Source organism: Astyanax mexicanus, chromosome 1 (assembly GCF_023375975.1).
Source record: "Astyanax mexicanus isolate ESR-SI-001 chromosome 1, AstMex3_surface, whole genome shotgun sequence".
Taxonomy (NCBI): Eukaryota; Metazoa; Chordata; class Actinopteri; order Characiformes; family Acestrorhamphidae; genus Astyanax; species Astyanax mexicanus.
In genome coordinates, this window is record NC_064408.1 from 14,785,484 (window position 1) to 14,812,052 (window position 26,569).

At 40.9% G+C, this 26,569-nt stretch overlaps 1 protein-coding gene across 1 annotated transcript; it reads right to left on the reverse strand.

Annotated features, from left to right (window-relative positions):
- Positions 1 to 3,689: 3,689 nt before the first annotated feature.
- Positions 3,690 to 24,578, reverse strand: ube2g1a (ubiquitin-conjugating enzyme E2G 1a (UBC7 homolog, yeast)). Its single transcript, XM_007228599.4, has 6 exons — positions 24,365 to 24,578; positions 17,115 to 17,217; positions 16,391 to 16,488; positions 15,185 to 15,363; positions 7,638 to 7,761; positions 3,690 to 5,391 (listed from the first exon to the last, which is right to left on the reverse strand). Exons 1-5 carry the CDS (start codon positions 24,408 to 24,410, stop codon positions 7,675 to 7,677), a joined length of 513 nt encoding a protein of 170 aa, XP_007228661.1. The 5' UTR covers positions 24,411 to 24,578; the 3' UTR covers positions 3,690 to 5,391; positions 7,638 to 7,674.
- Positions 24,579 to 26,569: the final 1,991 nt, after the last annotated feature.

The following is a 26,569-nucleotide window of genomic DNA, read 5'->3' on the forward strand; positions in this document are numbered from 1 at the left end:
CCTTTAGGTCGTAAATGATATCCTTGTAGTTGGATCTAGCATATACTGAATTTGGGATATTAATCATGAAGTAGGTCATTATATGATCTAATAATTTGTAGCGCTGATATCTAGTACTTTCCCATTTACAGATTATTAAACTCCCACTGCAAACTTAGTTTATTAGTGAAATTCACAAACTCCTGGCTGTTTAAAATAATCAAACAAGAACAATCTGAACAATGGAACACAACCATCATACTTAAAATATATACACCCAAGAAGTACCAATGTTGTTTCATTGCTCCCCAGAGGTTCTTTTGATTCTGTTCCGAGTAGTGATGAACCAAAACCAGACATTTTCAGACCTCACCATCAGCAGTACATCTAGGCCAGAAAATATGTATCATGAGCTGAGACTTGTGCTCAGTGATGCTGAGGCTGGTTTGCATTTTCTGGCACTGGTACACCTGCAGCACGTGGAGGTATTAAATTAAATATCAGGAAAAGCAAAGAGCACACATCACGCCTTCTGTGAAGTTGCTGGAGCTTGAGTATCACTGGAGCTTCCAAAAAGACAGTGATCCAAAGATTCCCTCCAAGAAGTCCACCAAGGCTTGATTCCAGACATCTCACTGGAAGTGTATCAATTAGCCATCAAATTAAATTGACTAAACCCAATAGACACTCTTCGGTGGGATGTGGCTTGCAAAAGTATTCATAACTCTTCATAACTTTTTCACATTTTGCCACCTTACAACCACAAAGTAAAATGTATTTTATTGATGTTTTTAGTGATAGATCAACATGAAGTAGCACATAATCAAACAGGGTTTTCAAACATTTAATCAAATAAAAATCTGAAAAGTGTGACATGCAAAAGTATCCATACCCGTTATATCAATACTTAGTACAGCCACCTTTCACTGCAGTTACAGCTCCAAGTTTTTTGGTACGTCTCTACCAGCTTTGCAAATTTAGAGACTAAGACTTTTGCCAACTCTTCATTTAGTGCTGGACGATATGGCCAAAATTTATATCACGATATACTCCTTAAATTTCGGTCGATACGATATAATTTCGATATTGATATAAATACTTTGAAGGCCTCAGAAAACTGCTAAGAAGCCCTGCAATCCCTGCAGCACTGCGAATTTAAATTATTATATAACTGTGTATTTGCACTTTTTGTATTGCTGGCATCAGATACCCTCATTATATGCACATCTATCTATCTATCTATCTATCTATCTATCTAATGGAAATCTGTACGTACTACTGTCTGAAAATTTAATTTAAGACTTTGAAACCTCCTTTCACAAAAACTTTAATACTTTAGAAATAAAAGTAGTCAAAATAAATGAATGCTCAATATTATTTGCATATAGCAAAATAATAACATGACATCCCTGTCAAACATAAGCCTATATAACTATTACCAATAAAAATAACTTTAAATTACAACAGAGGCAGAGCTTCTTATTCTTTGTGAACAAATTTAACAGATTAAAACAAGTGTTTCAACTAGGATATAGAATACAAGAAGCATTTATATACATAAAAGCAACAAGATTTTCCCGTCAAATAAACAAACCTACAGGCTCTATCAAGTATGAATAACTTAGTTACAACATAAGCTATAAAAGTGCTTCAGTCAGTATAAGAAAAATATTGTATGTAGTGGAGTTGCTTGAAGTGGTGGAACAGATTAGATGTATTAACATTACCGCTGCTGGTCGGCTGCACTCTCCGGCACAATTTGCAGCAAAGCGGCAAGGGAGCAGACCCGCGGCCGAGCGAGCGGGCCCGCGGCCGGCCTCGAGGACCCGCGGCCGAGCGAGCGGACCCGCGGCCGGCCGCGGCCGGCCTCGAAGATCCGGGGCCGACCGAATCGAGTCTACCGTAGCCTTGGATCCGCTCGTCCCGGCTCCGTTTGGCTCCAGCGCGAGACATATGTGCTGCGTAGCGAAGCGGACCCGAGCCTAGCCATTTTAACCTAGCCTTGCCTAGCCTAGCCTATTTGGCTACGTGCCTGTGTGGTTACGTCATCACGCACTGACGTAGCCCAGCTACGGGGGCTGAATGTGTTGAGCTCTGGGGCGAGCTGACGCCAGTAAAAAACGCCTGTCCGTGATTCTAATACATATCGATATACCACAAAGCTGATATCACCCTTATTGAAACATTTCTTACCGCGATAAATACCGATATCGAATTATTGTCCAGGCCTATCTTCATTTCAAAATAGTGGCTAGAGAGCATCTGTGAACAGTAACATTTATGCCACAGATACTGGAAAGTGAATCTCTTTCCTAGTGTTAGTGTTACCTTTCCATCAACTTACATCAAGAAACAGTCGTATTTACACTGAAGCTACGTTCAAAATAAAAGCCACTTAAATCAAATTAGATTTTTGGCTCAGATTGGATTTGTCCATCTTGACCTGTAACCAGTATAACGTGATCGAATCTGTCCCTGAAACGCCTCACACGCGCACATTGATACCTGTATAAACGTCGCCTTCTTCACAAACAACAAAAAACTTCATATTTAAGAAACGTCTCATAGCTTTATACAGGGAAATTACTGTGTTAGCAGCTCATATGTGGAGCCTCTTTTGCTGGCGTGGAGAGTAAACAGCTGGTTTGAAGTTCATGCTCAGGTGGAGGAGGTGAAAAAAGGCCAGGCGGTTTGCTTTTGCTGTTTTTATAGCTATATCTGCACAGCTGCATCAAGAGATGCGTGGGTATGAGGAAAAAAAACGTAGCACATGCGTAAAGGCAAAAGACGCATTATTTTGATTTGACCGTTTACTTTCATGTCGCTAGTACATTTGAATCAGTTCAATTTGGTAATGTGACTGTAGCCTGAGACCGAATTACACACAGCTGGACTCATTAAATAGGACTCATTAAGTGACTAAGTGACTTCTGAAAGCACTGGATTTTATTTAGGAGTTTCGGGAAAAAAATGGGGGCTGAATACCATGTATCATTTTGTTTCCACTACTCTGTGTTGGTCTGTCAATTAAAATCTTAAAAAAAAAAAAAAAAAAAACACATTTAAGTTTGGGGTTGAAGGGGACAAAATGTGAAATTGTTCAAAGGGTATAAATACTTTGCCAGCCACTTTAAAAAGACAGATGCATCAAAATGTTAGCAAACTGGAAGGCACTGTCCATTAGGAATAGGTTCTGATTTTTTTTTGGATGTTAAATAATTTTAAGCACAACTGTACAAAATGTGCCCTTTAAATTGAGATAAATGCATAGTTTTTACTCACCTCTGTATTCCAGCTTTCAAAATTTGGATTTAAACACATTAACAATTTTTAATGCATACATGGGTATAATGGGTAGCCATATGTAGACTGACCATGAAGTGTCACCTTAGAGGACAGCTTCACAACTGTATAAAAAAAGTAAGAGGTTATCTTGTGTGTGAGGCTGACACTGTCCAACGTGCTCATTGCAAGGCCAAGAACAAATTATTGCTGGAGTATGAGCGAGGACTGATATGGGGAACTAGAAGGACAGATGCGCATGCATTTAAGATTCCTTGATCTGCAGTGTAACTTGTGTACTAAGAATAAGTCACAAAAAGGTACTACCATCCACAGTGGACAGCCCCATGCCAACAGTCATGGGACACAAGGCTAGATAATTTCAAGTGAAGTATTGTGTGAGCAATAAGACAAAACACCCCAACAAGTATTGGAAAAAAATTATATTTTAGAAGAACTCACTAGAGAAGGTGACAATTTCCATAACATGAAAAATATACATCAGTATTTTGTCTTTGTACATTAGGCAAGAAAAACTGCAGTAGTCTGTCAGAGCCAGAATAAAATTAAACGGAGAATAAAGGATTGTGGGAAGTTGGAGAGTGAAATACACTCGCATGGGCATACTCTACACACACAAACACACACACAAACACACATTCTCAGCAACATTCAAACACATTCACACACCTTTCAAACCAAATCCCAGAAACTGCTTGTGAGAAACCTACAGTTAAAGCATGCTTAACAAATCCTATCAAAGACACCACACACACGAAAAAAAAGCCCTGCAAAAGAATTAGCTTGAACAATGGGAGGGAAAAAAAAATTCTGTCCTTAAATCTTATCTGAATACTGAATTTAACACATTGGAAGGAGGGATAGGATACACTACACACAGGTGGGACAAAAAAGAGAGGGGGCGTTATTGCTACACCAAATTATCAATATCTTCAATAATCCATACTGCTGGTACAAAGGGTTATAAAAGAAAAATTCACACATCCACACAAGCTTGAAGGGGTGCAGAGCGATTTCGTCAATGTCTCACCCTTTTAGCTCCAGAGTCATTCGACGCAGGAGGTGCAACAAGCCAAGCAATTTCAAATCGGAGGCACTTTTGAAAAGAAATACAAATTAAAAACTATGAACATGCATGTGATGGGCTTCTTCTTCATCATCATCACCTCTTCCAGCCTTTAAACACTCACCGCACTCACTTTCTCACTCACTCAGAGCTGAGCACATCCTTCGCGTTTAGCAGAAGTCCTCTAGGGCCCAAAGCAAGGACACTCCCTGACCCACCCCAAGCCCCCTGAAGTTAAAACCAAACCGACTACATATGCGCATTATAGTCAATCATCAATCAAAATGACAGTTTACTGTGCGTTGCCTCGAAGAAGTGTCCTCAGGTGAAAAGGTGTCCAACATGACATGCTATATGCACGCTATATGAATTCTGACAACGACAGTAGCGCCAACATCCCCCCACCCCCCCTCCCACCTTTGCACCCTTCTCCTCAAAACTAGTCCACATGCCAATGAAAGCCCACCTTTGTTCCTAGTTTGTTTGTGTGTCTTGGGCAATGGGAGAATCTATGAGAATCTATGAGAATTAAAAAAAAGCCTTACCCACCACCTCATCTTTCGATGTGTCCTGTAACCGAACTGATGCACACTAGATGCACACTAGAGGCTGCTGGGAGTAGAGTAGGGGATGGGAAGAAAAGAAAAAGGGGAAATAAACTATAATCTTTAAGATCTTTACAGGACTCTACCTACAGAAAGCACTATTTATTTGGTACTAAGTGTTTCGCTGGATGGATAGGAACAGTTTTATATATTATCCGGTTTTTATGTCTGCTATTTACAGGTCTTTACAATTTCTTTCCTGAAGTTGTATCAGTTCATAGACTTGTAAAAATGCGTAATATGTTATGGATTTCTTTATTTCCCGTGTTGATGTTGGCACTTGCTTGGCATGATCTGTCCATATCTGTACGAGCTGTTATGGTTCTATTGCAGCCTACTAATGCCAGCCTGTTACTGCCAACGTTCAATCAAGACGAGTCCGGCAATAGGGTGGTAGAGTGCAGGAAAACAGTGCCATGTTGTTTCTCGACTGGAGACCTGTGGGAGACAAGAAATGTGCTCATTAGAATTAAACAAATTAGAAACGGGTGAATGACAAAATGCAAAGTCGCAAGCAGTGTTGCACCAATAACCAAATTCATGATAAAACTATCGTTGGTGTTTGATGTTTTGCAATATCTGCACTAACACTGACTAAGTGTTACTGTGATACAAATTTATTTAACCCTCCTGTTGTGTTCATTAGTCAGGAACAGCAATGGTGTTCCCAGGTCATTTTGAACAGGTGCATGTTTAATTATCTAAAAGATATCGGACACCAAAAAAATCCTTACAATCAATGTGAATACTTCATTATTTACTCCTTTACTAATTATTCTATCAATATTTAGAGCAATGGAGTTCCTTACCTGTAACAGGTTATGCTTCAATTAGAATAATCTACTCGTTTTTTCACAAAAAAACAAATACATGTTCAAACTTTTTTTTTATGTTTTACTACTTTATTACTTTTGAAAGACCAAAATATAAAACAAAATAGATTTACATAACATCGAAACATAACATTGCAATTTTGTTTTAGTTTTAGCAAAGGCTGGTTGCAAATATGTGAGATGAACCGTTTTCATACTATATGCTGATTACACTAATTAAGGCAAGCAGAAGAAGTTTCATACTGGAAAAATACTTTTAACTATTTATCTTAGATCTTCAAACTTTAAAAAGGGTCAATTTGACCCAGAAGATAACAGGAGGGTAAAAAAAAAACTTACTACTAAATTTAAAATATGAAAACTCAGGATAGCATAAGGGTAATTTTGTTGATGTGACATCAGTTTGGAATAAGGTGCCCATCTAAAAAATTGTGAACCTCTCGTCTGTGCTTTATGCATATAACTAATTAGCAATTACCTTTGACTATAGAAAAATAAAAAAACTAGCACTGGAACACAGCCATTAATATCCTTTTACTGAATTGATATGGATGTTTTAAATAATCACTAATGTAAAGCAGCAGTGACTTACAGCAGACCTGAAAGTCCGTAGTTTTGGAAATATGGCAATATCGACACAAAGCCAACTGATCTTTCTGTCTCTAGAATATATATTGTGTTCATCTTCAGCTGAAAGTTAATAAACGGGTCTGTATAAAATTAAAAGATGTAGCTTTGTCTCAGAAGTGCCTTTTTGTTATTGCCTTATTGGGAAGAAAAGATACCCTATAATTTCATCAACTGAGGAAAAACAATTTTAAAGGACTTTAAAGGGTTAGGTTAGATAGAGCTGGTAATAGTATCAGTGCACTGTACCTGCAGATATCAGGATTTTTAGTAGTGGCAGCACTGTTGGTCTGATGTGGCTTTTATTTAAGGTAGTACTGTCAAAATGGTACATGGCACACAGAGAAATTGAACAGTGCTTGCAGTCATGGTGCGTAGCCATGGTGCTTGCCTCCATTATAAGAAATAAGCTTTAGGTAGAGTTGGGTAATATGGTAAATATTTTAATACACTATGTACACTATATTAAAATTGCATTAATATTTTAAGACACTATTTTTCACAATACACAATATTGATCACAATGCTCTGATCCAGCAGAGGCAGATTCTTAAAAAAATTGTATTTAATTCTTTACACATAGAACAGTGAATTTTAATCAATTTTTGCTGCAGATGATCCAGTTAAACTGAATTTTTTGACACCTTATTAATGAAATGTACAGTTAATCACCAATATTTAAGCACCAATATCCCTGATATGCTTAAAAAAAGCATATTGTCAATGCGATAAGAAAATTCATCACAATATGATAAAATAATCATACTGCCCAGCTCCAGCTTAGTTACATTGATAATGTTACATTTTAATTGTGAAACACATCTAGCTTTTTGTATCAAATTTAAAGCCTTCAACACAGCCTGAATTTATAATCTTAATGCACTGAATCTAAACTAAGATCCCTGAACCTGTTCAAACACGTCAATCCAACGCAATAGAACTGCAGGCAGCACCAACAATACATGTGCAGACTGACTAAAAGCTTCCCCCCTTGTAAGTTTTTGATTATTTGTTCATGAAATAAAGCATAGTCAACATATAAAAGAATATTAAAAGAGCAAGACTTCTTTATGGTACACTGACATAAAATAGTTGCCAACCATCTTCCTCTCTCCCCATATATTGGTAAATATGTAGCTTTTTGACAGTAGCTTGAGACACCAAAAATAAAACAAAGCACGAGGACTTGGCTGTAAATGCACACGGTTAAAGTCCACTACTCACCCTGAAAATAGTGAAGCTACAAGCTGCTGGATGAATATCACTCAAAGGCAGTCTCTTGGCTCTTTCGTACACAACGGGCAACTTTCCGTTTGAATTCACCGTGTCTGTCTTCCCTCCACTCTTTCTGAAAATTTACAAAACAAGACAAAATTTTGATTATTTTATAACTTAGAACAAACATCACAAACCTTTATTACAGAATTATGACTTTGATTATGCAAAGTCATACTTTGATCTAAGGGACCATGTGATTTTGGAGCACTGCTGTGAAGATCTGATTTCACGGAGCAAAAAATAAGGGGAAAAAAGAACAAAACACCTGCAGGTTATTCCTTAAGGGTTTTACTGGAACAACAGTATCTAAACGTAGCATTTTCAGCACAAAATAAACAAGTTCTAAATAGCCATATAAATGAGTTCTGATTCATCATATTTAAGATCATGATTTATGTTTTTAAACGCTTGCAGTTCTATATTTTTAGAAGGAAGACCCAATTATTATAGTGAAGTTTTGTGCCTGAGAGTCTTCAGCACAGTGACATTTGACAGTGTGGAGGAAAATGAAGTGTGGATGGGTAGCTTGCTGGATTAGCCTCTGTGCTAACTGGCCATAAATCGGCTTTGACAAAACAGCATGAGCAGACATTAACAAACTCACAACATGAGGGACTTGTCGCTGCCAGTGTGGATGCAGTATGGGCCAGAGTCTAGACTGAACTTGTGGAAGAACAACATAATGATTTTGGATGCAGCTGTAATCCAGATCTTTCCCATCCTATTCTGATCCTTAGAAAATTAGGTGATCAACCTGAATTTCAGATCAGATTCTGGGGAAATGCCTAAAAGTAGCATTTTATTTTTATTGGTTCTGAGGTGGCACTGCTGTAACACAAGTGAGCTTTGTTTTTAACTGCAAACTACAAAGAGTGTACCATTGAAGATTATAGTGCTCTTAAAATCACTCTGGAATTTCACTTTCACACTGGAAGAAAAACTCCCTATTCAATGGTGCCCTAAACCACAAATAGGTATGAATTCTGATCCAGAAAACCAGTATGTTGTAGCTCATTCAGACACAGAGACAGAGAGAGAGAGAATGAGAGAGGCAGACAGAGAGAGGCAGAGAGAGAGAGAGAGGCAGAGAGAGAGAGGCAGAGAGAGAGAGGCAGAGAGAGAGAGGCACAGAGAGAGAGAGAGAGAGAGAGAGAGAGAGAGAGAGAGAGAGAGACTTGACATAGAGAGAGAGAGGCACAGCGAGGAACCTCTACAGTGACACACAGTGGCAAAGCAGGGTACTGAACCCACAACCCTGTTAGATCAACATCCAGTTCTCTTTCAAGCATTCGTTTCGGTGTCTCACTATGGGATACGCCCCTTCCGCGTATGCCTCAGAAGCTCTATTCCACTACGCCAGCCAATGAGGCTGGCTGACAGCTGTGACGCTCGTGCTCCCACCCCCCGTATATAATACGGTGGCACAGCGTCACCTCCTCATTCAAAACCTTCTTCTCGCTTCACTCCAGAAGCCTCCACACACACACTCTCTCTTCTACAGGCCGCCTAAGCTAAACAGTCCACAGACGGAGTTAATACCTCCGTCGCCGGGCGCTTAGCGACTTTGAAGAGAAAGAGGATTTATTTAGGTCTTCACCATAGACCGAATATTTTCCTGTTTAGTCGGGTTGTCTCCAAACGACGGCTAAACGAACTAGCTACGCTAACGAGCCAAGCTAAGCTAAACACCAAATTAGCTTTAGCGCTGCGGCTAGTTATTAGCTCCCTGTGCTAACTGTGAAATAGATTGGCCACCACGCCGTCGTCCCCCGAATAGCGCAGTTTAGCACAAATTAGCACACCAGCTAATTGTTTGCAGCAATGCAGGCAGTGCCGAGTGGGGATAGTGAACCCGCACGGTCGTGTCCCTGCGGTAATAAAATATCTAGCAGGGACACGCACCACATATGCGCCGCTTGCCTCGGGCTGCGACACGCCCAGGCAGCGCTGAAAGATCCCGGTTCGTGTGATCACTGCGCGCGGTTCACTGTCAAAAGCCTACGCCGCAGGCTGGCACGCCAAGTCAGCCTGTCGAGCGGGGACCCGCTCATGTCAGGCGATGCGAATCCGCCCAGTACACAGCAGGTCGCCATGCCCGCTGCATCATCCACTCCCGCGGGGTTAAGCTGGGGTGACCAGCTAGACACCCTCGCCCCCCTCCCCACTCTGCTGGACGCAGAAGAGGATGAGCTGGAGGGAGAAGAGGATGATTTGGACGCCGGATCCGAATTTCTCATCTCTGACGAGGATGATGAATTCAGTGATTCCCCGTTCCTCCCCTCCGCCCAGATGGCTACACTCCCATGTGCCATGGAGCTCACTGATGAATCGGGAGAGACACCACCCTCTCAGTTTCTGAATGTGGACCTCCAGGATGTGCTCAAGCGTGCAGCTGAAAAGCTGAACATCCCGTGGCCGGCCGTGCTAGCGGAGACCGCTAAGTCACGCTACGAGGGAAAGAGATTGCCTAGGGCGAAGCGGGCAGCGAGACAGCTACTCCCCATATTTCCAGAGCTTATGGAGGAGTTAGCTACATGCTGGAAGGAGAAGCCCTTTACGGGAAAAACTCCTATCCAAGGAGCATCTGCTCTTGATCTGGAGGGTATGGAGAAAGAAGGCCTTCTTCGCATGCCTCCCATGGAGCCCCTGGTAGCAGCACACCTGCACCCCAGCCGCTCAGCAGTCTCCAGCCCCACGCTGCCCTCCAAAGCAGACCGCTTTCAGTCCAGCATGACCGATCGGGCTTATAAAGCGGTCGCCCTGTCTGTGAGAGCCCTTAACGCCATCTCCATGCTTACAGCCTACCAGGCTGAGCTGCAGGACGACACGTCAGCCACGCCAGGCTCACCTCAGTGGGAGGAGATTTGTGTGATTACGGATCTCTCCCTCCGTCTTCAGAGATGTGCGGTCCAAGCGGCAGGCAAAGCCTTGGCCACTATGGTTGTCCAGGAGAGAGGCAGGTGGCTGAACTTAGCGAATCTCTCAGACAGGGAGAAAGAGGCCATTCTGGATGCACCAGTTGTGCCCGGGGGCATCTTCGGCTCCGCTCTCGCACTGATGCAGAAGCGGTGCGAAGAAAAGAAAAGGGATGATGAAGCGCTCCAGCTGTGCCTACCCAGGAAATCACAGCCTGGCCCCTCACCCCCCCCCTCGCTCTACTTTCACGCAGGCGGCGGCCCGTCCGACTGTCAGCTTTCGCATCCCCAAACGGCCGAAACCCCAGATGGACAAGCCGGGTCAAAGCGGAAGCGCTGAGAGTAAGGCTGCTTGGTCTAGGAAGCCCCAGCCACCCCCACAAGCTGCCCAGCCGCCCTCCAACCCACCTACGGGGATAGTGAGGAGGCAGAAGAAGTCAGCCTGATGGGTATCTGGCGCCAGGAGGGAGCCAATCTACCCCCCGTTTAGCTGGCTCCCCTCCCCAATGTTCAGGCGGAACGCAGTTCCAGCGCTCCCGTATGTTCCGTGTGCCAAACATGCCCAGTTCGCACACCAAGCACACCCTCACTCATTGTAGCAGTGATGTGTTAAATAAAGCGAAGTGTTTCTGTGTTTTATGCTTGTCATATGTTATGAGTCAAAATAAAACACAAAATGTTGCAAAACATAAAATGCTTAGAACAAAAGCTTCAGAAAGTTTCCCTGCTTTCTGGGCTAGAAAGCATCACACACGCTATCCTGACGCGGCCGTGTCGCGCATGCGCAGTGGACGGCAGTTGCAGTTGCACTCCGTTTCCGCTAGAGGGCGCGAACGCCCCATAGCTGAACAACGGGAGCACATGCGTCTTATCTCGCGAGGTGCTCAGAGCAAAGCGAAATGTCTGCAGGCTGCAGTTCGACATTCGGCCTCCCCGTTTCAGGGGTCTTGTTCATTCTCCAGCCCCAGGGGACTCGGCTCACATTCTTTAGGGGGAAATTTCCCAATTACTGAAGGAAAGAGCAATGAGAGTAGCATCACCCAGACAAGTTCGGGGCATGTTCTACTCCCGGTTCTTACTAGTGAGACCTATTTTGCATTTACATGCTCTAAACAATCATTTACGGACACGCACGTTCAAAATGATAGTTTATTTAGCTCTGCTGAAGCTTATATTCCCACCTTTGGGCATGATGGCCTCAGCTATAGACGGTGTCCCTCTGGACCGATGGTTCATGAGGGAGTTTCGGCGCTGAGTGGCCTCGCTCAGGTTGGACCAGTTACGTCACATGCGCTAGAAAGTGAAAATCACCCGAACGGCGCTGATGGCTTTGTGTCAGTGGAAGCGCGAGCGCTTCCTAACACAGGGTGTCCCTATGCGCACAGTGCATGCCAGACAAGTAGTGACAACAGATTTGTCTGTTTGGGGGGGCATGCACGAAGAGAGGACAGTGGATGGCAGGTGGAATCACCGGCAGCTATATATGCACATAAACTGTCCGTAGATGCTGGCGGTTCAGCTAACACTCAGACTTTTTCTCCCTGTTCTAAAGAGATGCCGCGTTCTCGTGAGGACAGAGAGTACGGCAGCAGCGGTGTATGTCAGTCGCCAGGCAGGGCTGCGTTCCCATCCGGTACGCACGCTGGCACGCAGACTGATTTTATGGAGCAGTGTCTAACAGATTTCGTAGCGTTACGGGAGAGTAACGCTGGATCTGTTTGCGTCACTAGTGAATGCGTAGTGCCCTCTGTTTTACTCGCCGCACAATCGGAGTGCCACTCTGGGGGTCGGCGCTTATCCACGCGAATGGATGCGCACACTGTTTTACGCGTGCCCACTGATAACGTTAATCTCCCCAACTCTAGCCAGAGTAAGAGAGAGAGGTCTGACTGTAGTCTTAGGGGTTCCACATGGGCTGGACAAGCATTGGCTGACGGCAGTCACGCAGCTTCTCCAGGGCAACCACTGGCCCCTCCCACTGCGCAGGTATCTACTGACTTAGGCAGGGGGGGGGATGTTTCATCCACACCCGGAGCGCCTAGTCCTTTAGGTCTGACCCGTGAGTGGTTTAACTTAAGTGCAACAGGCTTACCGCCTAATGTTATTAAAACCATTCAGAGTGCGAGGGCCCCCTCCACTAGGTCCCTCTATGGATACAAGTGGGGGGTGTTTGAACAGTGGTGTTCAGATAAACTTGAAACTCCGTTTCAATGTTCTGTGGGGATTATACTGTCTTTCCTCCAAGACCTGATTGATAAAGGCAGGTCTTTCTCCACAGTTAAGGTTTACCTCGCAGCTATTGCTTCGTGCCATGTGGGATTTGAAGGGAAAACAGTGGGACAGCATCCTTTAGTGTGCCGCTTTATGAAGGGGGCACGGCGGTTGCTACCAGTCTCCAAACCCTTGTCTCCATCTTGGGATTTGTCATTGGTGCTTGAAGCCTTGTCGGCAGCACCTTTTGAACCTCTGGACCAGGTAGACTTTAAGATCCTGCCTTTTAAGACAGCACTCTTGTTAGCCTTGGCCTCAGCTAAACGCGTGAGTGAGATACATGCATTTTCTGTGCACTCCTCATGTATGCAGTTTTCGCAGGGGGATACAAAGATATGTTTGCGTCCAAACCCTGTTTTTATTCCCAAAGTCATTCAGCCTTGTCTCCCTTTGGAGCTGCAGGCATTTTATCCACCGCCTTTTACCTCACATAACCAGCAGCGGTTAAATGCACTATGTCCTGTGCGAGCGCTGCGTATCTATGTGGATAAATCTAAAAGCTTTAGGAAGAGTGATCAGCTTTTCGTATCTTGGGCTAAGCCGTACACAGGGAGAGCTATTACTAAACAAAGACTATCGCACTGGATTTCAGAAGCGATCGCTTTGGCATACACCAGTAAGGGGCTAGCAGTCCCGCCTGGCATCCGGGCACACTCCACGAGAGGCATAGCGACCTCATGGGCGGTCTTTAGTGGCCTTTCTATTCAGGAGGTGTGTGCAGCGGCGAGCTGGTCCTCGCCTCATACGTTCACCAGATTTTATAAACTGGACATAACAGCACCTACTATAGCACATGCGGTGCTGAGCGCCGGCTCGGGGAACACTCAGTCTCCACTGTGAGGCTTAGCTGGTTGACAGTGTGTTCAGGCAGGCTTGTCTGACAATACGGGAGTTAGGATATCCCATAGTGAGACACCGAAACGAATGCTTGAAAGAGAACTTTAGGTTACTTGCGTAACCCCGGTTCTCTGATAGCATGAGTGAGGTGTCTCACCAGACCACCCTCCTTGCAGCGTGAAGCGAGGAAGAGGTGTGCCTGTTTTTTGAATGAGGAGGTGACGCTGTGCCACCGTATTATATACGGGGGGTGGGAGCACGAGCGTCACAGCTGTCAGCCAGCCTCATTGGCTGGCGTAGTGGAATAGAGCTTCTGAGGCATACGCGGAAGGGGCGTATCCCATAGTGAGACACCTCACTCATGCTATCAGAGAACCGGGGTTACGCAAGTAACCTAAAGTTCTCTAACCACTGAGCCACCGCTTCCCCTTCAATATATCGCTCAATATTTTTTTCAAGAACATTCTCTTAAAATCAAATGAACTGTTTTGTATGGTAATCTGGTATTGTATTGGCCACAATATTACCACAAAGCAGGACTTTCCAGTTTGCAATATCTTAAGACCAAATCTGAGGACCAAAACATAAGAGAAATTTTAAATACCTAAAATAAGAAATTTACAGCTTATTTTATCTGGCTAAACAAGACAAATCATGCTTTCTGGCACACTCATATTAACTACACCTACAAGCCATATTTGGGACAGATTGCTTCAAACCCCAACCCAACCCAAAACAGTGGCTAACATGTAATAAGCAACATATTAATTGTTACTATATTAGTTGTATATCTTTATGCCTTTGTATGAAAATCACACTGGCAAATCAGCAGTGTGTTTAAATACTAGCATGCAGTGTTCTGAACAAAAGTGTTCCCATTCATTCAATGAAAATGAAGCCAAAATCTGCCACCATGTTGACGATTCTGAAACCAGAGTCTCCGCAGTAGAGACCAGAGGAGGGAGAAAGACTGTGGAGAGACAGCCGACTCATTTAAATAACCCCGCCCCTGAGGGCTGCCTCCACAGAGCTCACACAGTCTATGATTCCAACCAAACAGTCATTGGTCCCACCCCGGCTAGGTGTAACCCAGCCCTTTTACCATAACCACACCTTTTTTGAATAGAGCTGAATAACGTTTTAAAAAACGAGTTCTGTGAGGATATAAAAATTTAACAATATAAGCAGAGGTTACACTAGCTGCTGCATTCAAATAATGGAGGTAGAATTACAGTATATTAGAAAAAAACGTGATTGAAAGTTGTCTGTTTTGCCATTAAAACCTATGGGGATGGGTGTGGTTACACAGCTTTCTGAAACCAAACAGCAGGGGGCGCCCGACCTGTGTTGGCTTCACTTCTGAGAGACGATGCTCTGTCCAGCTATACACAGTCTATGGTTTCAAAGATTCTTAAACTGAAGTTTCTCTGAACAGCACCAGACCAACGGTACAGTTTAAAAGGCACTTACTGCTGCGTCAACGTTGGCAGGCGAGTCTCCATTGGGATCAGCCAGCATAGAAATGACACTAATCATGATGGTCTCCACAGTGTGGATGGGGAGCCAGCGTTCCTCTGGCTTTTCGTAGCCGTACTTGTCCTCCCCCGGCTCGTGCAAAATAGAAATACAAACGTCACCGTTCTTGTCAACTGGAAACAAGACCGTGGACAGAAAATTAGAAAAGGAGGACTAAGTTACAATGGGAAACAAGAGACACTCATTTCTGGAGTTAATAAATCATGCTTTTTTATGTTTGTTTTTTCATCACCAACCAAATGGCATAAGAAAAAAGTATCCAAGACACTTTGTCTGACACCTTACACTAAAAATGTATTTCTAAAGAAGTCCAAATGCATTAATTTAGCACATCTGCTCCACTTGTAATAATATACCAATAGGAGAAATTAAATCAAATATGGTTAATCAATTACAGTATGAAGTGCTTGTCAATGTACATGGTACTTTATAAAATGTGGAATCGCAGATTGTCTGCCATCCTCTTTAATTTCTGACAGCAACAGATAATTGCATCCATTTACCAGTTTTAACCAACTTATATCCAGCACTCAAATTAGTATCAGTGAAAATGCAGATGAAAAGAAAATATTCTGATTGTTTACAAGAAGTGTTTCTGAATGCTGGTCACAGTATTGGTCAATTCTACAATTGTTCTGTTCCCCGATGCAACTAATAAGCTAACTGACATACCGTTTCAGAGTTGCAGGGGTGTGTTAAAACAGGGAATGCTTTAAAAATGTGCAGGGCCAGATATTTCAAGGATCAGGTTTGGGAAACTCTGGTCTAAAAGGCAGCAGTGACTTGCTGTGTGTCTCTAAAGATGCTAGGTACGATACAGTCTTGTAAATTTCATGTTTTTTATCTTGCCTCTCCAAGTAGCTTAAACTAATGTGTTTTTTTTTCTTCATTCTTCATGTAAATATAATGCAAGACTTTAATGTTAATGTTTCAGTTAATGTAATGTTTAAAGTTAACCTTAGTATTTGTTACACACGCTTTAAAATCTTAACAAAGAACAGCCTCTCACATTACATGACCAGCCACAGAATTACCCGTCTCTCCTAGCAGGATGCATTCTAGGAGGCACTGACACTGGACTCAACACACTGAACTCATAGAACAAAGAACACAAAGTAAAGCTGGTAAAACTATTCTTACCATTTGGGTGCCATATCTCTGTGATGAATTTCATTTTCGGAGGCCTGAGTGGATAATCTTTGGGAAACGTAAGATGGGCTTTAAACACTCCTCCTTCACTGTAAACACAACATGGCATCATTAGGGAGCGTGTACATTCTGATCTTCATACACCAATTTGACACTCAAATTTCATTATTTAAATCTCACTTAATATACCATTGCTATCACTAAGTCATTGCATTTCAAAAACATTGCATTTTACAGAGAAAGGTAAAAACCTTTCAACTTTAAATGGAAGACAATGTAAAAAAGTAATCGTCAAGCTTTTATATTGGTCGACTTATCATCAAATTGAGGTATAAACAACCACCACCAGATTCACATTACATAAATAAGAGAAATGGGAATAATGGATAACACAGGGTTTCTTGTAGAAGTCTGCAGCTTTAAAATATTTAATACAGAATGCACTGTTAAGAATATTACATTTTCAGTAATTCAAACATCTGCATGGATCAAAATGCATCGATAATAATAATAATAATAATAAAACCAATAAAGCCAATAAAACTAATAATAATCATAATAATAATAATAATAATAATTAAGACTAGCCAGTGACAGAAAAATAAGAATCATTTTTTTTAAGCCTCCAACACCCAACTTTCAACCCAACGATTGTAAGCCAACTCCATGTTACAATAAAGTCAAGGTTAATTAACAAACAAGAGTGTGTACTTACTACAGTGTATCAGGAGGACCAATTATTAGCACCTCCCACCTGTAGAGGTCATTATCATCTATAAGTCCTGCAGAGAACCCTTCAACTGGATTTTTATTCAGTTCTGAAATAAAGAAAAAGAATAAAAGAACATTAATTAAACATAATTAAAATTAATCATCAGTATATTACAATTTAACTCAGAATGGTCCAAGTATGTCTGATCACTGACATTATACATTAAAAGAAAACTGGTTAAACGTCTATAAGCATTGGATCTGCTCCATGAAAACAGCAAGGCCAAGCTGAATATTTGCATCCAACCCCCAATAAAGCAAATACAACAATAACATAACCTCTAACTTTAAGCCAGTGTTTAAAGACAGCACAGAGATTCAGGATCTCTGACAAAACATAATCTCAGTAAATCCCTGTTTTATTCCTGTGAGAAAAACAACAAGCTCTGGACAGGCCTGAAGCACCAAGGAGGGAGGTTGCTTTTCACACTGATCTATGACCACTTTCCTCAGTCCAAGTCCTAAACATAGCCGCTAATGGAAAGTACAGACCTGATTTCAGATCAGCGTGAACAAGCTCGAGTTCCTGTGTGTGGCCGAGCTCCAGCTTAAGTGGCACAGGATTGGACTCGCTGTGTAAATCTGTGTGCTCATGTGGTCTCTGGCTGTCCATATGAGTTATGAGGATCAGTCTGGCATTGACTACTGCATGTGTTCTCATCTTATGAAGAGCAGGCATTAGAAAGAGGAGGGCTGAACGGACGAAAACATGTTTATGAAATAACTGGCTCCCTGTTGTGTTGGCTTTTTGTGAGTCTGTGAATCACAAAAGCTTTCTGGCCTTGGCCTAAGAAGCAAAACGGTCTGGAAGAAATATGACAGCTAATTAATAATTTATCAAAGGGGCTGTTGGGACAACTGGGAAAATTTTCCTCAAAGAGTCCAGCACAATCCTTTAGGCTATGTTCAGATTGCCAGCTTAAATCCAGTTTTTTGGCATATCTACTTTGAATCCAGATTAATTTCCAAAAGTCTGGACAGCCAGAGACGCCATTTTTTCACTTTTCGTTATCACAGGAAACCATGCTGATCCAGTTGTCATGTCCAGATGTGTCATATATCAGATTACTTGCAAACAGTACAAAAAATACAAACATATCACATGTGAGAAAGAAATCAGATTCTCCTGCAGTCTGAACATAATCTTTGTGTCAAGTAAAGGGTGGGCGATATGTCCCTAAAATAATATTGCGATATTTTAGGGTACTTTTGCAATACATTTGATGTTCTTCATATGACAAAACATAGATTTTTTTTATTATTTATTCCAAGTAGAAACAAAATAATAACATATAAATCTAGGCAAATGTAAAATAATAACAAAATGTTGATTACTTAAATTTTGTTGACTACAAAATTCTTTGTTGACTAATCGTTCATTTCTAACAGTACCACATTACACAAAGTGCTGGGGACAGAAGCGCAATGGGAGATGGGTAAACGGCTCACTCACACAGGTTAACTCAACACTCTCCAAAAGTGCCCAAACACAACAGATTACTAATTTACTCACTAAACATCAGTACTTTCCATGTTTAAACAACATCCATACAATTAATTTGCATTTAAATCTTATGTTCAGCTGTTTCTCTCGTTTCTACAGATGGAGAACATGACAGAAATAATCGCTGACTAATCGAAAAAAAAAAAATCATCAGATTCATCATCATACCAAAATAATTATTAGTTGCAGCCCTAATATTATTGTGTATAACACAATATGGCACAGCTCTAGTGTCAAGACTTCTAAACTAGGCACAATGTCAGGTAAATAACCTGTAGGGAACATCACAATGGCCTTTGACTGTTAAATCCTGCCCAGAGGGCACATGCAGAGTTAGGCAGGTATTTGTCATTCTAAACAATCACAATGGAAAAAGTCAAGCACAGATGAGAACTCAAAAACACAGCTCATGCTGTATTAGCAAAACTCTAGTTTAAGATCAGATCCCATGTCATGACAGCTTTTTAAACCATATCATTAAAACTGCCAAAAAAAAAAACGTGTACAAATAAAACAGCCTAATTATCGCCCCACATGTGCTGCACTTTTATGGTGCAAAATAAACAGCCTTTTGTTTCCTCTGCTGCTCCCTCACTTCTGTATTTGAGTGCACTGAGTACAATTGGGGGGTGAGTAGGGGTTCAAAGAGTTCGCCACACTGGTGTTAGGAGAAAGCAGTCATAACATCATTGATTCCAGTCAGTCAGTTTTTTTGTTAGTGAAGTGAGAGCTCCTGCTTGAAAGGAGGGGTGATGGGGAAGAGCCCGGGGTCTGTGGGGCAATCCACAGCCGGTCCTAAGGTTCCCCTCTCGCTGTGTAGTCTTCAGGCTAGGAAGATATCTGGCAGCAGGCCAAGCCAGGCTTAGGAGGTGCTCACCCTCAGCTGTGAGCATTTGGCAAGGAGCAGTTCTTGCTGCCTGCATGTGTGTGTGTGAGTGTGGAGTAACTGACTATGTGAAAGGGGAGGAGGGGGTGGTACCTTCTTGAGTTTTCTATGCTGTTTTCTACGCTGTTCCTAAAGGGCAGGGGTGTTGTGTTTCATAGCAAACATTACACAACCTTCACTCTTTTCTGCCAAACTGGAATAAAGAATCGAGACTTAGCACTTTTACAAAATATGTATTTTGTAAGCTGATCCACTGATTAGTTTTAGGGGTGGGCTGCTGCAGCACACATGGGGCCCCCCTCCTCTCAAGTGCAATGGTGGCAAGCTCTAGAAATACCTTGTTAAGCTGTCACTCATGGATCAGGTTGCCCAATCACTGAGAGAGTGGGACAAAGGAGAGCAGGGGAGAATTTCACAAAGCAGGATTTCTCAGTTAACCAGACAACTTAAGCCTAAACTTTGAGACAGTCCAACAGGAATGACTCTAAGCTCTGCTCTTATTGGACAGGCTGGGCTTTGGGCTTAAGTTACCTGGTTACACTGTGAAACCTTGCTCCTCTGACTGTAAAGTAAAAGACACAACTTGTGTAGGCACAAAAACTTTACTGTGCCTATTGTCAACATACTCAATGTTAGGCATCAGATACAGATACAGAAAGCCACCCCTAGAACTGAGCTGATGGTGCAATTCAACACAGCTGGTTAAGTACAGAGGGTAACACCATGTTTTATCAATACGAGTCCTGATCTTATTAAGAATGCAGGCTCAGCACTACTATGAGCAGAAAAGATTTTGTATTTTGTAATTTGATCCACTGATTTGGTCACAGTTTTGGGGTGGGCTGCTGCTGTGTACATGGGCCCCCCTGCCAGAATGCAATGGTGGCCAGATCTAGAAATACCTTGCCAGCTAAGCTGTCACTCATGGATCAGGTTGCCCAATCACTGCGGGTGTGGGACAAAGGAGAGCAGGGGTATAAAAAGCACAACAAGCATAAATGTTGTTGAGCAAGGATGAAGCACAGCTCAAAAACGTATAAGCCACAAACAATATTGCCTGGTGTAATTTGGCTGGCTCTGGTTTTGTCCAGCAAGAAATTTTAGCCTCAAATGACACCAGAGATTCAAGTCTTAACTCTCAACTATAAGAGTGCTAACTACTAGCAAAACTGTATTTTAGGATTTCTTTGAAATGCAATGTAATTTTGATTAGTCATATTTTACCAAGAATATTTTTAGCCCTGTAATTTTACTTAATTATATTCTAATAGTAAAATTCCACAATATTATATGAATATTATTACTATTCAAATCTCAAATAGATACATCAATAATTAATTAATTTGTAGACATAATTACTAGTCAAACCTAAATTATGGATGTGTTCAATTAATATTTGAACTATTCATTGTACTAGATTAATTCACAGACATGTAGACATTTATAATAGTAATATGAAAGCATCGTAGTTACTATTGTTTTATCGTAAAATGACACCAGTGATTCACTTCTCAACTCTAACTACAAGTTGTCCTGACAACTAGTAAACCGCAAGAGAATTCAGGATCTCTAACCGAGCTTTCGCTAATATAAAGTGCTGTTTTTAATATCAGCTATGAAAAGTATACTAGTATACTAGACATACAGATAATATGAACAAAGACATTATACCAAAGCAAACTGTGTATAATGTAATTGTGATTGGTCATATATATGTTACCATGTTTTTTTTTTATTTTATCTGTAATGATATTTTACTAGTAAAATTCCAGTTACTCTACATTTAGAAATGAACAATATTATTAATAGTGAAAAATCACACTGTACATATCTTAATGTTTATTATAGATATAATTAAATCTAAATTTAGCATTTGTACTAGTCAGGACTCATTTTCATTGGTGTGTGGACAGCTATAGTAGCTATAGTACTTAGTACAATATAGTTACTATACCGTGTACTAGTAGAGCATGCCTGCCACAATAATTACATTATCGACTTAAATACCCATAAATGTAAATGAGCCAGTATGTCAACAATAAAACACTAGTTTTGTTTTATATGCCTATTTATATAAGGCATAGGCCTTTAGTTATGTCTGAATGAGACATCCCAAAGTTTTTTAGCGATAAAAACATTTTAAAAATGTTGACTTTATAAAGAGCGACTACATTCTTTTTAGCATATTTAAAAATGTTGCACTGCAGATCGAATGTCTGGATTATTCTTAAGAATTAAAAGTTACAGCAGTATAGCGGTACTTTTATGCTATAAAATTATCGGTAACACTTTACTTGGATGGTCCATTTGATGGCCTTATTGATGCTTAACTGACATTCAACTAACATTTTACTGCATGTCTATCAAATGCAATTCAACTGAAAGGTGAAAGTAAATGATTCTCAATTAAATGTAACCCTACATCCAACTCTAACCCAAACTGTAGTCTTAACATTAGGCCTGATTAATGGTTAAGTTTAGGGTTAGGTTTTATTTTGAATCATTTTCTTTCGACATTGGGTTAAGTTGCTTTTAATACACATTCATTTGAATGTTAGTTGAATATCAGTTGAGCACCAATGAGGCCATAAAAATGGACCATACAAGTAAAGTGTCACCAATGATCATATTAGTGGAATAAAATGGTCTTAAATAAATATTGTTTATCTGTTATTTCTGGGACAGTATATCGTCCACACAAAACAATCCTAGTAGAAATAGTTAATAAAGATAATTGTAGGTATCTGTAAATGGAGTTTTTCTAAGAAAAAACGTAAGTAATCAGAGATAATAGAGTGTGACTTTAAAAATGTTGACTTAATAAAGAGCGATTACATTCTTTTTAGGATACTGAAAAAGTGTTGTATTGCAGTTTGAATGACTGAATATTCTTAAGAATTGAAAGTTACAGAGGTACCTGTTCTATTATGCTATTATATTATTGGTAACACTTTACTTGGATGGTCCATTTGATGGTGACATATGAATGAATATTGTTGTGAGTAAACTACATAAAAGAGAAGTGGTGCTGGCAGGTAGGTTAATATGACTAATGTATTTATTGATCAGTAATGGTTTTATTGGTCAATATATCAGTAGATCTGATCTGAAGTCCCCTTTAATAAACAAAAACTGAGTTATGACTTGTAGGTTAGTTAGCTAACTAAGCTAATGCTAATGTGTAATTTTAAGCTAGTTAACTAAAAGGGCTTGTCGTGCAGGTTAGCTAGTTATCTGATCAGAAGCCATCTGGCTGGAGACAGAGGAGACCTCGTTAGCTACTTTAGCTAGCTAGCTAACCAAGTATCCAAGCCTGCTAACGTTAAATGTTAGCCCACTCACTAGCTAGCAAGCTAGCTAACGTAGCTGTTAGCTCTGAGCTGAGAAAAACAAAGGGATTTGATTACCCCACTGCACCAGTTAGACCCCACACAATATGCCGCATATTAAACTAGGCGATTTCGAGCTTAACGCTTCTGTTGCTGCTGGTCCCAACGCTGGGGCAGAACCTGGAACCGATGAGAAAAACAAGGAGAGGTTTGGTAAAGGAATGAAGAAAGGAGAGGAGAGGAAAGACTCGAGGGCCAGATAGCTAGAAGAGGCTTGACAGACGTCAATAGCCAACCAGATATTAGCTGAGCTAGCTAACTAAGCTAGCAAACGTTAGCCAGCAGCTGTTACCGCTGCCGGGTGTTCTGTCGAGTTGTGCTACCCTGTCAAACCGTGCTACCTTAGTGTGTATTTAAACGTAAAAAATGCCAGAAAAAGACCCACATTTGAAAATACTCTTGGTAGGATATTTGAAAAGCCTGAAACAATATATCAGGATACAGTTAATGGTTAAAAGTGAAGTTTTTTTTAGTATTTTAACTACTCACTTATTATTACTTTCATAATTATTATTAATTTAGTGGTGGGCGATATGGCTCTAAAATAATATCACGATATTTCGGGGTATTTTTGTGATAACGATATTCTTGGCGATATAGGAAAACAGAAAAATAATTAATTCATTTCAGGAATATAGTACAATAGTATAACAGCATAATCATAATGTGGCAAAATAAATAATATAGCATAAAATAATATTGCAGAATATTTAATGCATGCATATAAACTGCAAACTAAAACAATTCTACAATAAATACACCTAAAGCTTCAAAGTAAATAATAGACTACTTTTAAGGCAGAACAGCCTTATTATCACGATATGGATTTTTAATATCACGATATTTCTGTGTCATGATATATTGCCCACCCCTAATTATTATTACTAACTGTCACTTAACGTTACACACTTGTAACGCATTTTTAAAAAATGACGAAGAAAGAGGGCTCAGGTTGAATGTACACAAGTAAAATTTAGTAGAACTAGCATAAAACGTAAACTAAATTTGAGTCCGCGCATGCACACTGCTTTTGAGAAGCACATTTTGATGGGTAGCACAACTCGACAGAACACCGGCCGGCTGCTAGCTACGAACAGGCCCGGATTTATGTAGAAACGTCCAGAGATTTAAGCATTTTTAAACGTTTCAAGCCAAACCAAAGGCGAATACGCGTCTACTTCGATCAGAAAGACAACATGTTTTCCCGACCCTTTCTGAGTTCTGCAACCGCGTTTAAACTTATCAGCGTGCGAGAAAACAAAAGGCATGTGAGCAGAGAGACAGAGAGAGAAGCTCCGCAGGGCCGGGAGATGTGGATTAGCTTAGCCAGCGTTAGCTAGCGTCACTCCAGCGCCCAGCTAGCCTAGCCCGCTCCGTTCTCGTCGTCCCCGCTCGGCCACAGGCTTTCGGATTACCTGCCAGCTGTCTCCTGAGCAGCAGCGCGGACTGGGGCTCCGTCATGGCGGTGTGTGCTGTGTGGTGAAGCGCTCGGGTGCTTTACTAAACTAAGCAGAAGGGAAGAAAAGAGCCGCGCTCAATAAATATCGTCGTGTCCGTTTGTCTCCGCTCTAACGTTACTCCGCTCTGCTCAACATTCTGCTCCGCTGTGCGCAGGCGCAGTGCGGCTTCTGAAGCCGAGCGCAGAAGACAGCGTGAGGGCGCCGTGTGGGCGAGGATACTGCGCATGCGCTGAGTTAGATTTATTTTAAGACTAGTGTCTATACATGCAGTACCAGTCAAAAGTTTGGACACACCTATTTCATGTTTTCTTTATTTATTCTTTATCTAATGTAGATTAATACATGAAAAACGATTAGTGGACACATATGAAACGATCCCCTGAACTAAATCAAATTAAATCAAAATTATTTGTAGCTATAGCGCAAATAAAGAATCAGAGAATCAGACAAAACATTGATCATACACTGCCTGACCAAAAAAAAAAAAAAAAACAGTCACCACCTGGATTTAACTAAGCAAATGATGTGGGTTTGATGCTGCAGTTGGTCAGGTCTAGGATCAGCAACAGTGCATACTGAAAGAATGGGGTCAGCTGACTACTTGAATAAACTGAATATAGACCAGATTATTCCATCAATGGATTTTTTCTTCCCTGATGACACAGACATTTTCCAAGATGAAAATGCCAGGATTCATGGGGCTGGAATTGTGAGAGTGGTTTAGGGTAGCATGAGATCATCATGTTCTTAGTCCAGATCTTAACCCCATGGAGAATCTTTGGGATGTGCTGGAGAAGGCTTTGAGCAGCGGTCAGACTCTACCATCATCAATGCTGCAAGATCTTGTTGAAAAATGAATGCAACACTGAATTGAAATAAATCTTTTGACATTGCAGAAGGTTATTGAAACAATACCACAGCGAAAACATGCTGCAATCAGTGCTAAAGGCAGTATATTAGAGCGTGTGTCCTTTTTTGGGTATGCAGTGTACAATACAGAACCCCTAGTGAGCAAAGGAGGCAGAGAAAATCTCCCTTAGAGGACCAAGGTTCAGATATAAAGGGGGGCCATCCTATCACTGGAAGACAATATATAAATGTTAAATAAATATTAAAAAATAAATGTTAAAAAGTGATTATACATCCATATAGGTCTATTATATATAGGTGTATAGCAACACCAGCAATGGAAGCAGTTAGAGTTCATATAAGCTTAAATGTTATCTGTAATGGAGAAGCAAACTGAGATGGTGATTTGTGGTGATTAGGGATGAGCTGGAGCTTCACAGCATAAAGGAAAAGCAGCAACTATTGTTCAGTACCTCCAGGAACTCCTTCAAGACGCTGAGAAAACTATTTCAGGTGTTTCTACCTCATGAAGACACTAAAATTAAAATGTAGTAAACTACATTTAGTAAACTAAAAACACAGAAACACAGCTAACCATATGACTATCAAAAGCATTAAAAGTAAGTTTGTCTTTAGAGAAATTACAGATAAAGCCAGAGAGTGGTGAGAACTGTTTCATACACCTTCAGAAAATTCTTGGAAACTATAGAAAACTGGTATACGAAGAGGTTTGGCTGACCCACATGACAACACCTTTAGCTTAATATTGGAGTCTCAGTCTCAGTTTCAGCAGTGAAGAGAAGAATTAGAGGTCTGACAGGTGAAGTACAGTAATAAAGTTATTGCTAAGATGTACAAGATGCTACAAGGTTGTTAGTGCATCAGTGGAGGAAGAATCCCTGTTAATATTCTTTATTATGTCAGATAAACTAATACTATTATCAGTATTAGAATGTATTAAAGGGCAATATGGACATTAGGTAAGAAAATTGTGACTGAAATAACTATAACTATAAAAAACAAAGCTTATATTTTCACCAATAAAAACCTGGTATAGCTATTCATATATATGTAAATATATTAAAAATAAAATGTTAAATATACCTAAAATTCTGAACTAAGTCTCCTTCTGTCACTGCAGTGATGCAGAATTTTCAATTCTGTTATTATGATGGAGGAATTTACTCTGCTTTGCCACTAGGTGGAGGCTTTTTAATTCAGTCCTTTTATTAAACACTGGTGGCAGTGCAGGGTTTTAATCTGAACAGACAAGACAGTGCAGTTCAGTATCAACAACAAAACATCCAGTAC

Excerpts from the sequence above, each read along its gene's own strand:
- ube2g1a (XM_007228599.4), bottom strand. The coding sequence starts at position 24,410 with ATGACGGAGCCCCAGTCCGCGCTGCTGCTCAGGAGACAGCTGGCAG. Across the intron at positions 15,364-16,390 it reads AGAGATATGGCACCCAAATG|TTGACAAGAACGGTGACGTT; the intron begins GTAAGAATAGTT and ends TCTTGTTTCCAG. Across the intron at positions 7,762-15,184 it reads CTGCCAACGTTGACGCAGCA|AAAGAGTGGAGGGAAGACAG; the intron begins GTAAGTGCCTTT and ends GTAAATTTTCAG.